This window comes from Sugiyamaella lignohabitans, chromosome D (assembly GCF_001640025.1).
Source record: "Sugiyamaella lignohabitans strain CBS 10342 chromosome D, complete sequence".
Lineage (NCBI taxonomy): Eukaryota > Fungi > Ascomycota > Dipodascomycetes > Dipodascales > Trichomonascaceae > Sugiyamaella > Sugiyamaella lignohabitans.
The window spans coordinates 2,091,082-2,104,579 of record NC_031673.1 but is presented as its reverse complement, the minus strand read 5'-3'; the positions used below and the strand labels follow the sequence as shown (position 1 = coordinate 2,104,579).

Below are 13,498 nucleotides of genomic sequence, written 5' to 3'. Positions count from 1 at the left end.
CTCAATGACCAGTGGTATGACTCCCGTAATTAGGATTCTGTCTCACGTCCGTAACTTTTTGACTCGTTTATTTGGGTCGTAACACCAGGGTATTTCACTAGCCTGCTAATGAATTTAAAAGAGGTCTCACACATATTCTGCATTAGACAGCATTGCCCATCTTAAAAAACTGTCTCGCCGGTTTTTTATCCCTGACAAATTAGACACCTTTGCTACGCTATCGAAACAGTTAATTACCCTTGGAGTCAGGTGAGTCAGTTCGGTATCCATTGAAAAAGGAATGCGAGGTCTCAGAAGGATTTACATCTAACATGGGAGGCTATAGATCGGCCTCTTCTTTCCTTTCTCTCAAGTCGATAGAGAGGAAATATGAAGAAAGGGACAATCCCATCCAAGACCAGAAGTAGTGGATAGGGGTGGGTCTCGGGCGGCCGGGGCTTTGCCTCGGACCCCACTGCTCCTCTCGCTCCCCTCGAGTCGGAATGTACAAAGTCAAAGCAGTTTTTGACGAACCAAGAGCCGTGGATCTGGTGTAGACCCCACCTGCCTATGGCCAGTAAATATACAGATACACACAATGCAGAAGGCAAACTCGCAACTCTGCTGCCCAGAAGAGAGAAAAAAAAAATAAGATTGTAGGACAGTCTCACAGAATTGGATCATGAACAATTGTCCGTTACATTCTTTTGACACTCCCCTTGCTAGAACGAGCTGAGACAAGCATTGTTGTGGAATTAACGGATCACAAACATGTTGACAGAGAAATCGGCGTCAACAGTAGCCTGTTTCCAAACTAGGAGAGTTTGGGTGGGTTATAAGCTCTTGGATAGTATCGGAAGCGAGAATCACCCATAAGCCATCAACAGGGAAAAATGAACCTAACATGAGCCAAAACACAAACATAACGATATCTGGGAACGATTAGCAATGGCAGTGAATCTCAGTATCAATAACAAGCCAGTACCTATTCGTATTATTGGTGAAAAGGGCCCGTGGCTTGTGGGTCCATCCTCCTTGATCGTAAGCACCTGAGGAAATGCCGCTAGGGGAAGCGTGGCACAGTCACTAGCGCTCTCGGGGTCCACTGATGTTGTTCAGGCTATCATAACAAAGTATGCATTACGGTTCCAAGAGCTTGAGTATTCATTCCAGAATCTCGCTCTGAGCTGGTTCGTTCTGGTGTATGGATGACCAATTCCATACTGCACAAACAGGTCTATTTGGATCTTTAATCCGCATTCAGGAACACTCTTCTTTCGAAAGGCATGTATTATCCACTAATCATCCAGAAGTTGATAGAGAACTTCATAGTAATTAAAAATAAAAACCTCACAGCGGAGTTATGAAGCAGAAGCCACTGGGGCTGTATCCACTCCCAGACTTCATGGTATCTGAATGAAATTACAGGTACAGCTGATAACGTAGTTGTAGAACACATCATACCAAGGTTCGATAAGCTAACCTGTAAGTGGAATATAGCCTAGCTCTATAAGGAATCCTTATAGAATACTAAAATAATTCCAGAAAAGCTTGCAACAAACCTCATAAGCAAGGAGATGGACTTGTTCAATCATGCTCCCAGTACACAATATTGAAGTATTTCATCCATATTGATGGGAGAAAGCGAAGAGAAAATACCGAGCACAGCTGGCTCCGTCACAAGTTTGTCCCTTCTTTCTCCTCTTACTATTTCTCTTCTTTTCATACATTTCTCGGATCGTGTCATTTCTGGACCTTGTCATGTCAAGCCGATACAATTCCTGACAAACTACGGCCCTGATGTTGATATCTAAAGTGCCTGCTGTTGTACACATTCAGTCAACCTGACGAATATCACCATCAGTGATTCAGTTTGGAGACGGGTCATCCATTCTGACTATGGACGTAACCATATGAGAGAGGCCCGTAGCTCCTTCCGTGGGAATTGCAACACAAATCTACAACAAGTCTTCCGTGTCGCATAACCAGAATGCTCATTTCCTTTGGGTGTTTTGCCTCAGATATAAGTTAGAACCTCAGGAGATACTCATCCCAGCACGTTTGAGATAGATTGAGCTTCCTCCTGGCCGTGTAGCAAGGAAAGTAGTCTCAAAATGGCCAGTCACCAACATATTTCAAGTGAGGAGCTGAACATGACCCTCCTCGGGGCATCACGTTTAACACAAACGGCCATACCTGGACCGTGCAGTCCCTGTTGCTCTCAGCAGAAGAGTATGGCAGCCAATCCTGACAGCGAAGTATGGGAGCCAAATATAGGAGGAACCAGTCTTTAGAATCTCTAAAACATCTCTCAGGTCGCTCCATTAACCACTTTCAACTCCCATTTCAGGTTCAAAACAGGTACGAATCACTAACTCCCCTTACTCTCGTCCCCCAGTCTGGTGGCACCCCCGACGCCCCGACTCGAGCGCAGCGAGAGGAGCAGTGGGGTCTGGGGCGCAGCCCCAGCTGCCGGAGGCACACACCCACTTCACGACAACATCCTCGGAGCCCACAACACCTCCGTCTCCACCCACGAACTCGTCGGTGAACGTCGGATTTAGGGCGGGGTAGATGGGCCCCACCTGCCGGACGGGGACATGCCCCACATGGGCCTAGTTCAGAGCACTCCAGATTACCTAAATGACAGGCAGATGCAGACGACGTTTTTCCGAGGCTCATTATTGTAGTTGGATTGGGTCTAGTGCTGTTTACGGATGTGCACCGTTAGGTGGGGAGGGCGACTAACCAAGATTCGGGACATTGGCCCTTTGAGGCACCTTCCCGGGGGCCGACAAAGCTAACGGTGCATTTGCAGGGGGCTATTCTCGTTTGATTTTAGCAGATGGCTTTAATTCTCAGCTTAGTATAGCGGAAAAGCATGTTTCAGTTAAGGCTCGAGGGCTAACCTGTTTGCAACCGGGTGCATCAGCCGAGGCCTGGGAGGAGGCTCTGCTGCCTCCGGCGGCTGGGGCCCTGCCCCAGACCCCGTTGCTCCTGCTTCGCAGGAGATTGCGGGGACCGTGAACGTAACCGACTCGAGCGCAGCGAGAGGAGCCACGGGGTCTGGGGCAGAGCCCCAGCCGCCGGAGGCAGACCCTCCCCCCAGTAGAGGAATGGTGCTATTAATAACTGGAACCGGATTGTGTGAGAGTTGAATTGTTCCGGTTGAGACCAGGCAGTAATTCATATATCAAACCTTGTTTGGGAGGTTTGTGTGATGTATTTTTAGCTTTGGTGTGGTGGTGGACGCCAGTTGGCAGCAGTGGGAATGCACCGAAGGAATTGGCTGGCCAGCATTATGTTGTTCGACGCATGAAATCGAATACATTGAAGTCATGAAATGTTTGATTGTTTATTGTTTGATACCAGATTCGACATTTGCATATGCAAGATCCGGTAATCGTGCTATTGTGCTGTGACGTCCAGGATCGGTAAGTTCATCGACAGTCGCGCGGTCGAGATCTGGTTGGTTGATAATCGGTTACAAGATCGGTCGTGAGATCGGCTATTTTTGTGTGGTGGATATTTTTTCCAGCAGCCGCAGCATGTGAATGTGACATTTTCTATGTTTGTGATGGATGACATGTGAAATATTGGTCACTAGTGGGTATGTGTGCACAGATAACATCCCCCCGCCAGATGTCCACGATAACCGAGCGGCAAACGGCGCCTTAACACTAGTACTAGATAGTATACGTACATGGGGGAAACAATAGAGAAAGAAAGGTAAAAAAAGCATAAAGAACCGACGGAAATTAACAAGATTATACCTGGATGACATATTTGGTTGGTTGATGCCGTTCCATTCTTTTACCAACATGGCCCAGGTGCATTGCATGTGCCGGGGGCTATATTGTATTTTTCTAAACAGGAAGGAGAGACAATCTTACATCATGTTTGTAGTGCATTAACAATGCCCCCTCGGGAAAACCATTTGACCAATGAGACATGGCCGTCAACATTTAAAGATGCACAACAATAGACGGTGCATGGAAGCTTATGCACAGGATGAGCCACGGCATCTGCCGATCATAGAAACTTTCAGATATGATTGGTTATGTCAATCCATTGTTATGTATGTATGGAACCTATAAACTGGCGTTTTAAGACCGATTCCAAAAATAGACTTGCATAATTTCCATGCGTGGAACAAAGTACGGGGTAAGGGCGCTGGTGGCTCAGCCACAGAAGGATCTTCTGGTGTTGGCTGCTGAAAGCTTATTCATTGTACAATTTTTTTTTATTCCAAATGTCGAATGCAAAAGCAACTTGTCAGCAAAAAAAAAAAATAAAAAAATAAAAAGAAAAAGTAAAATATGACAAGTGTGAAATGTGTTCGGAATTGACATGAGCAGGGGGAGGGGGAGGGGTGAGACGTGTGAGCAGCGGAGGGGTGAGTAAGCAGGTAGTGGGGGAGGGGTAATTCTTAATGTCTATTGCTGTATGATCAATGACAAAGTATGACCAGAGTCTTTTTTTGCCGATAATGGATAAAATAAGTCTCACAAGTGATTAATTTATAAGTAGTTTAGCATAAAAGTTATTTAACGGTATATACGGACAAGATCAATTATAAACTGAGCTGTTCACAATTGTCGTATTGATGATTTTTTTTTCGGTTATTTAAACAAAGAAATAACCAAAATAAAAAAACCGAATAAAACCGAATGGTTCAAACCACGTAAAAATCAAGCCGAGCCGAAACGAAGACTAGTACTAGAAACATCAACAAGCGGCAAGCAGAAAAACGCAGGTGTAAAAACAACACAGATGCAGCAAGAGGGACCAAGATTCAAACAAGCCAGTCAAATTAGTCGATAGCTTATTCACAAGTAAAATAATAATATGTCTGGGATAATGCTTACCCATTAAACTTTTTATTTTTTTTTTCCTACAGGATCTTACAGGATTCTTAGAAGTTACGTTTGTGGAATAGTGTTGATCGCCAATGGTAGCCATCCATGGAACGAAAAAGTAACCATGCATGGAATAATTATGTTGACCCACGAAGGGTAGGGTACATTACACGGCACGTCGATGACGACGATGTGCAAAAGAAAAATGAGTGTTTTACTATTACTTCACAATAGAATATCATCATCAATAAATCCAATCGGTCAAGTTAATAGACAATCATAAATTGACGAGAATATGTAGCTGCTCGACACACACGGCATGTTGCTCTATTGTTCTAGTGCATCATTTCCCGAGATCCGTACATGTGTCTAAATTAGTTAAGCATCTGTTCAGAAGCGGTAAAAAGATAATGATTCGTAGGGCCGTCTAAAAATGGCAGATCAAGATGTGGATTAGTGAGGGATGAGTTGACGGCAATAGTCGGCGGAATCCATCTGTTCGGTACTTCGAATGGCTCGGCTTGTTTAGTTGGAAACCGGTAAGCTCTTATCGGCATTGACTCCGAAACTAGATGACTAATGTAGTAGAGTAGTTAACAAACGGCATCAAAGATACAGATCAGACTATTACAACGACAGGTTAGTGAGAGCGGTTTAAGAACCAGTTTGGCTGAGAACAGAAGCCAAGCTCGGCTCAATTGCCAGCGTGCTGCTCAATTGGGTGGAGTCCAAGCCACTAGCTAGTACATTATAGATAGTTAGTAACCATACGAGAAGCCGAGGACCGTTTCGCGATGCTGATGCGGTTACTGATGCTGGGACCGATCAGTTACTGACCTGTTACTGTCTGGAGGGGCTCTCGGTTAAACTAGCGAGCTAACCATTGTTCGGAAGATGTCGAGTGGATTCTTCGGGAAAGTCGCTTGCAACTTTTCCGATTGGAGACTCAGACCGTCAAGAAAATACTCACTATCGCTATACTCGTTATCGCTATACTCGCCATCGCAATACTCGCTTTCGCTATACTCGCTATCGCTATATTTGCTATCGCTATACAAACTACAAAATACACAATGGGCCGTCGGCGGTGACTACAAGGAGAACCGGAGCAGCGGGACCTGGAGCGGACCCGATAACTCTGTCTCACCGCAGTCTGGGGCTGTCTCATCGCCATCACATTTGACTGATTGATGGACACATAACAGTGCCGAGAGCTCAATGACGTCGAAACGTCATCTCTCAGATAGGCCTGCTTACAGCCATCTTCCGGCAGATGGACACCTGTATTTACAGCCATTTCTCCCGCACCACCATCACCACAGACTCACTGTACAGATTTAGTTCACATGCATACCCGTACCCAGGTGTCTCTCGATCTGGGAATTGGTTTTTCTGTGCCCCTCCAAAAGCAATTCCCGCGGAAAATATCTGACCTGCTTCACCTCACAGCGTTTTTCCCATTGTGACGAAAGCGGAGACGACGGGCCCCCACTCTGCCTCCGGCGGCTGGGGCTCCGCCCCAGACCCTGGTAGCTCCTCTCGCTCCGCTCGAGTCGTTTCGTCTCCGGACCCCGATCAACTCCTGCGAAGCAGGAGCAACCAGGGTCTGGGGCGGAGCCCCAGCCGCCGGAGGCAGGCCCCCCTCCTGGGGTACTCCGAAACTTAAATTCCCACGGCATCGGATGTCGGTGGGCAGGGTGTGTGGTGTTCCATGCGTGTTCTATTGACCTGCGCTCGCTCTACCCTATTCTTTCCTGGTGAATTGGTCGCCGATTAATTTTAGCAGCCGGTCACCGTAAGCTTCCATGCGTAATAGCAGCGTCAGCAGCAGCAGCAGGTCGGGTTCGGTATCAACAGCACCAGCAGCAGCAGCGACGGCTTAATGTGGTCCTGCTATTCTGAGGTGTACAAGGGTGTGCAAGGGTGTACAGGGTGGACCAGGGTGCACAATGAACCTGTTATTGAGAGGCCAATATAGTAATATTATTTTTGGTGGTATTTTAATTCAATATTAATAAACTCGCGACAAATGAGCTTCCAAACACACCTCAGAAAGAATGGCATGTCTCTTCATAGCCCACTTCCCACCACAGCCCACTTGCACCACATATCCACCCCACTACGCATGCTAGTCCACGGAGGATTAATTATGTGCGTCCATGCATGTCGCATCCCCCCCTCTCCCACCCCTTTCTGCCTCTTATGCATATATGCATCTCCTCTGCCCTGTTGCATGAAAGTATATTTACGAAATACAAAAATAAAATGAAAAAGCAACTTAACATGACCGAAAAAGCAATTCCAATTATAAAATCACCAAAAGCAAAGTGAGAAACGAATACCGTCCATTGTTGCAGATCATTCGAGGTCAAAAGTCAAGATAATAAAATTAATGTTAACCTATATATATATCGCCAGATCTCCGAGGGTCGTTTTCTGGATTCTGGTCTTGTACTTTTGTTTGTGTAAATTATTCTTACCGTATTTCTCGACTTTTATCAATTCACGTCCGAACTTGTACTAGCTCTGACTTGTTTGGTAATAACAACAATACTATTGTCGAGGTGTATTTATATTATCAGCGTCACGTCGGACATTCACGCTTTTCAACTGCATTTAATCAACTGGTCTGATAGTATCTTCGTCATACCTTAGTAGTTCATTTTTACACTGCCACTACTATCGCTTGTCCTCTCACTCTCCGAGATCAATATATATATTTGCCTTGTGTGATATATGTATATAAGTATCTTGGTTGATGGACTAACTCGGTAGCCAAAAGTTAGGTTATGTCTCAAGAGTCGTCTCGTCAAATTGTATCCAGTTCGAATCAGGCGACAGGCACTCCTAGTAACTTACGACCCTCAGTACCATTACCATTACCAGTACCAGTACCTCCCAGCTATCATCCAGCAGCGGCTTCATCTTCTCAGACTACTCTTCGAGTTCCAGCTGCTCTGCAATCGTTCAACTCAACCAATCAGCCTGTGGCTCCTCCGGCTGATAACATCTATCATCGACCTGTATCAGTAGGATATCAACAGCCTCCACCACACGCTGCTATTAGAAGACACCCGTCTCAACCCGGTCAATCGGCTTACTACTATCGACCAGGACCAACTGCCAGTTCTAGTATCCGGTCAGTATCGGCGCCTCTTCGAACAGCATCTATTTCCGGTTCATCGACGTCGTCTTCTTCAGGCTCGAGCTCGGTTCTAACGTCCAACTCCAGCTCTAGTTCTAGTTCGACGTCGACCTCTGCTGCTACTTCGACCTCGTCTCCCTCGGCACTCCCGTTGCGAAGAATGGACACACTTATCTCAACATATCCTTCACAAAGGACTCAGTTCGGAGCTAGTACCCCTGATTTGGCCACTCACCCATTTCTTACTTCTACCAGTGCCCCTACTTCTTATTTAGGTACTACTACTAGCAGTGACGAGCCATTACTAAACATCGATCCCAAGTACGTTCAACAAATCCATTTAGAAGACCCTCTAGGATCCGCTGCCAACATCTCGTCTCCTGTCATGTGGGCTTCTTCGCCATCCACCTCGTCGGTTGTCAGCCAACAAAGTGCTGCTGCTAATATCCCCATGTCTCCCAGTGGTTATACCACCTCTTCAACACACCAACAGTATCCTTCTCATCTACATTATTTATCCTCGGGCATTCCAAGTACTCATGGCCCCAGCTCACCTATCGTGTCTAATCAAGGCTTCACCAGCACGTCAATGGGTCTTCCCTCTACATCTTTGCATTCTACCACCAGTCACAGCAGTTCCGGAAACCTTGCCAGTTCTCGTAGCGAAGAAGACTATGACTACTACAGACGTCAAGAAGAGCATGCCCAGTCACAATCACATCAACACCCATCGCAACACTCATCACAACACTCCTCACAACAACACCCATCACAACAGCATTTACAAGGACAGTTTGATCGGGCCGACTCCCAGCAATATCAACAATTCAACCCTCAAGTCTACTACCAATCACAAGGCCAGCCTGCCAGTATAAAACAAGATGAGTTTGGCGGACTACTAGGCACGAGGATCCAAGCTCCACCATCACCACCTCTAGGGGCCGCTCCACTACAAAACACCACTAATGAATACACATTTAATGACTCTAAGCACATGTACAATAACCACGGCGGGGAAATGCTCGACACCAGACTGCTCCAACAACAACAACAACAACAACAACAACATCAACATCAAGCCCAACCACACATGACCCATTTTGATGGACATACTGGACAAATGACAATGGCCATGCCAATGCACCTTGCAACTGGAACACAAGCCCAAATGGCTGCTGCTACCTACTACCCGGAATACCCCAGTGCGCCCGGTGAGCGGGAAAGAAGAGGTCACTCGCGAACCCAGTCTGCATATGCCCAAACTTCCGGCAGCCAGCCCGGCGAGAAGAAGTATCAATGTCCAGAATGTGGCAAGTATTTCCGACGAGACCTGCCTCGACACTTACGAACACACCAAGAAATCGCCCGGTTCGTGTGTCCATTCCCACGACCCCACTGTCCACACAAACGAGGCCAGTTCAACCGGCCCTACGATTTCAAGAAGCACCTTCTCCACAGCCACTTTGTGTTTGACGACCAGAAAATGGTGCGCTCTTTCCGCGACCTGAAATCCAAACTGGGTTACGAAGGAACTTGTGCGTGCGGAGTGCGATACCGCGCCGGCGACTGGCTCGACCAACACGTCTTTGGCAGCGAAAACAGGTGTCCCTACCTGAGCCACAACCACTAGTCACCCCTGCCACCTCACCACTATTATTATTATTATTATTATGTTATTACTGTGGCCATTGCATCTCTGCGATAGTGTCTCAACTGTGTAATATTTATTTATTAAAAACGGATTTACTAGGAACTACACCACACCCAGCGAATCACACTGCCTCCGGCGGCTGGGGCTCCGCCCCAGACCCCGCTGCTCCTCTCGCTTTGCTCGAGTCGTTCTCTCCACGGTCCCGGCCAACTCCTGCGAAGCAGGAGCAACCAGGGTCTGGGGCGGAGCCCCAGCCGCCGGAGGCAGCCCGACCTCCCCTCTCTCTCCGGATCCGTTGCTTTTTGCCAGTTATCGTCCCCTGCCGATCAGGCTCGAACTGTTTCGAACAAACACCGCTGACGTGTGGGCGTGGCATGTTGCTATCCGGAAACATACTCTTAAAAGCTTTTAGCATGCGAATGGGGCGTTGACGTTGGATCAAGGCGGCCGTGGGTGTATGGAACATTGAACATGGAACGCGGAGAGCATTGGCCAGGGGCACGTCCACCTCCAGACAGACACACAACGAGCATCTGTGATACCATTTGTGACCGGCTGGTGTCGGCTCACACAACAGAAGTCTCGGATGATACATACCCCACGTCGCAGGACCCACTGGCCCCGGCACCTCGAACCACCCTCCTACCACCGCAGCCCCCTGACTGCCTCCGGCGGCCGGGCTCCGCCCCAGACCCTGGTTGCTCCTGCGAAGCAGGAGTTTTTACTGGGTCACTCGACGCAACCGACTCGAGCGAAGCGAGAGGAGCCACGGGGTCTGGGGCAGAGCCCCAGCCGCCGGAGGCAGTCCCCTTTTAACCGGACACAGACAACCGGCAGGGTGTGGGCAAAATAAGATTGAGCTGCCAGTTGCTCGAGCACCACCACCCACAGTAGAGTTTAATTTTTTTTTTGTTACGGACAGGTAGGGAGAGCGAGTGGGAATCCACACTGCTAACAACCTTAAGTGTTGTTGCAATTGGCAGTCCCAGATGCGAAAATGTATATTAAGCGACCCAAATCGACCAGGTGCATATAATGGACCAGCAAAAAGCAAGTTCCCCAGACTAGTGAGATTGTGCCATACTGCATTAGGCACTAGCGCGGGCAAAAGCAAAATGAACTAACGAATTGATCCGAGGTTCATGCTCTTCCTCCTACTACTCCTGTCCCAGCATGTTTCGGTGCAGCACCTTTGCAGCAGCCCACTAGCGTCGTCGGAAACTCACCCAACCAAAGCGTGGCCATTTACCCGACCTCGTGGGCCTGCTTCTGGCAGCTGGGGCTCTGCCCCAGACCCCGTTGCTCCTCTCGCTGTGCTCGAGTCGGTTTCGTCTACGGTCCCGGCCAACTCCTGCGAAGCAGGAGCAACCAGGGTCTGGGGGGTAGCCCCAGCTGCCGGAGGCAGGCCCCTCCCCCTGACGGTCCGCCACACCCCACCAGCGCTGCAGTGGGGACCACTATCTGCCCGGACCAGGTACGCTCGGCGATCGCGCGTTGCTTTTGCGGCTAGCTCTGGTGGTGGTGGTGGTGCTAGTGGTGATGAGCGGTTGCAGGGTTAGGGTGCCGCACATTCTATTAAATGAGTCTCTGTCGAGAATTGATTCATTTTCAGACGACGCAGATCGATCGATGCATGGGGCCGTTTGCTTCATTGTCCGGTTGCATGGCATTTGTTTATGAATTAATTTCCGAAAACGGCCCGTAGCTTCACCAGAGTCCACGGTCGGGGGGTGCCTCCGGCGGCTGGGGCTACCCCCCAGACCCCGTGGCTCCTCTCGCTTCGCTCGAGTCGGTTTCGTCGAGAGTCCCAGCCAACTCCTGCGAAGCAGGAACAACCAGGGTCTGGGGCGGAGCCCCAGCCGCCGGAGGCACGATCGAACCTCCCCAAACACCCGGCCAGTGAGACACTGGGTGGTGGTGAGGTGAAGTGGTATCGATCGAGCAGTCGATGGGTGGGTGGGTCTAGTACAATCGGAGGATAGTGGACACACAAACAAACAGACAGAAAGTCAGCCATCTGGACAGTAGTGTCCTCGTGGCCCGGGGTCCTGAGACATGACGTCAATGTCAGCAGGCTGTCAGTGGACTCTAGTTCGCGATGATGGCCATGTGACTGGCAACATACCACAGGTGCGCTAGCGTGGCCATTGTGTTATCTCGGCGAATGCCCCGGCGAGGGGGGGGGGGGGGGGGGGGTCTGCCTCCGGCAGCTGGGGCACCGTCCCAGACCGTGGTAGCTCCTCTCGCTGCGCTCGAGTTGTTTCGTCTCCGGACCCAATCAACTCCTGCGAAGCAGGAGCAACCAGGTCTGGGGCGGAGCCCCAGCCGCCGGAGGCACACCCCTCAGGCTGTTAGAGATGCCAATCAGGGACGATGAGACAGGAGAACCACGCTAAACCTAAATGAAAAGTGCTCCTCTTCCAGCTGCTCTTCCAGCTGCTGTCGAGACAGTCTGGATCCGGTCAGAGGAACAATTGCATCTTGAAAGGGAGTGTTCCGAAACACCTGTAAGTGGGACAGGTGCTTGGACGGCAGGAAGAGAGACATCAATCAGCAGCAGCAGCAGCAGCAGTGGCCCATGACGCTTAAACCAGCTGTTTTCAACCACTAGCATCCAGTTGGAGCAAAATTATTTACCAAACAGTCAGTTCTCACGGCATGGCAGCAGCAGCAGCAGCTGTTTAAAGTTAGTTCTCCGACGAACAAACGTGCCAGATGTTTCACATCTCAGCACCACGAAAACTCCTGCTTCGCAGGAGCAACGAGGGTCTGGGGCTAAGCCCCAGCCCCGCCGGAGGCAGCGAGCGAGCAGTGAAGACACAGGGTGGTGCCGTGGAATGAAATGAAAGAAAATTAAGGTTAAGTTATTTATTTTAGCGAGACGGTGCTCGGAATAATAATTCCTTTTTGTCTGGTTTGAAAATTTAGATTTTAAAAAGAAGATTCATTTTTATTTTTATATTTGTTTTTTATTTGTTTTTTATTTGTTTTTGGGATTAATCCCGACGCCGTTTGACAATTGGTAACGGCGGTTAATCTACAGCATATGCATGGTGCTGTTACACGTTTGCGGCCACGTACAGGGACAGGCGCGCTAGCCATTGCTGGCAACTGCCACTGTCGCTCGAGCTGCGCTTGGGCCCGAAATGTATGGAAGGTTAACAGGCAGTATGTGGCAGTGTTTGAGAGGTGCGTTGGCGACCCCTCGTTGTGGCCAGACGCACACTGAGGGGGTCATGCCAATGAGGGGCAATCCAGGGGGGATTCAGGGGGTCACCCCCTTCACCAAGTCCCACTCCTCCTCACCGCTCGCGAAGCGAGCACAACCAGGGTCTGGGGCAGAGCCCCAGTCGCCGGAGGCAGTCCACCCCCACCCCACCCCTGCCATGCCCACCAATTCGACCGCTCGCTGCACCCATCGCAGTCGAGACGAGTGCTTTAACCACTGTATTGGGTTCTTTAAACTTTTGAGTTCCAGTCGATCCCCCTCTGACACAACGGCCCTGGCGGACGAACCCTGCTCCGAGCCCTTCGACCGGTGGTGCTTGCTCCCCAATCCCGCAGGCCGCAGCGAGGGGTCCTCGCGCTTCGCTCGAGTGGTTCTTTCTGGAGGTGTCAGACTGCCTCCGGCGGCTGGGGCTCCGCCCCAGACCCCGTTGCTCCTCTCGCTCCGCTCGAGTCGTTTCTCTCTACGGTCCCAGCCATCTCCTGCGAAGCAGGAGCAACCAGGGTCTGGGGCGGAGCCCCAGCCGCCGGAGGCAGACCCCCACCCCCGGAAAGAACGACTCGAGCGAAGCGAGAGGAGCCACCAGGGTCTGGGGCGGAGCCCCAGCCGCCGGAGGCAGACCCTTCCCCCAAGAGCAA

General features: G+C 49.8%; 1 protein-coding gene across 1 annotated transcript; it reads left to right on the top strand.

Annotated features, from left to right (window-relative positions):
- Nucleotides 1-7,627: 7,627 nt before the first annotated feature.
- AWJ20_5287 (uncharacterized protein) lies at nt 7,628-9,613 on the top strand (the record flags this gene model as incomplete). Its single annotated transcript, XM_018882420.1, has 1 exon — nt 7,628-9,613. One exon carries the CDS (start codon nt 7,628-7,630, stop codon nt 9,611-9,613), a length of 1,986 nt encoding a protein of 661 aa, XP_018736799.1.
- Between the last annotated feature and the right edge of the window lie 3,885 nt (nt 9,614-13,498).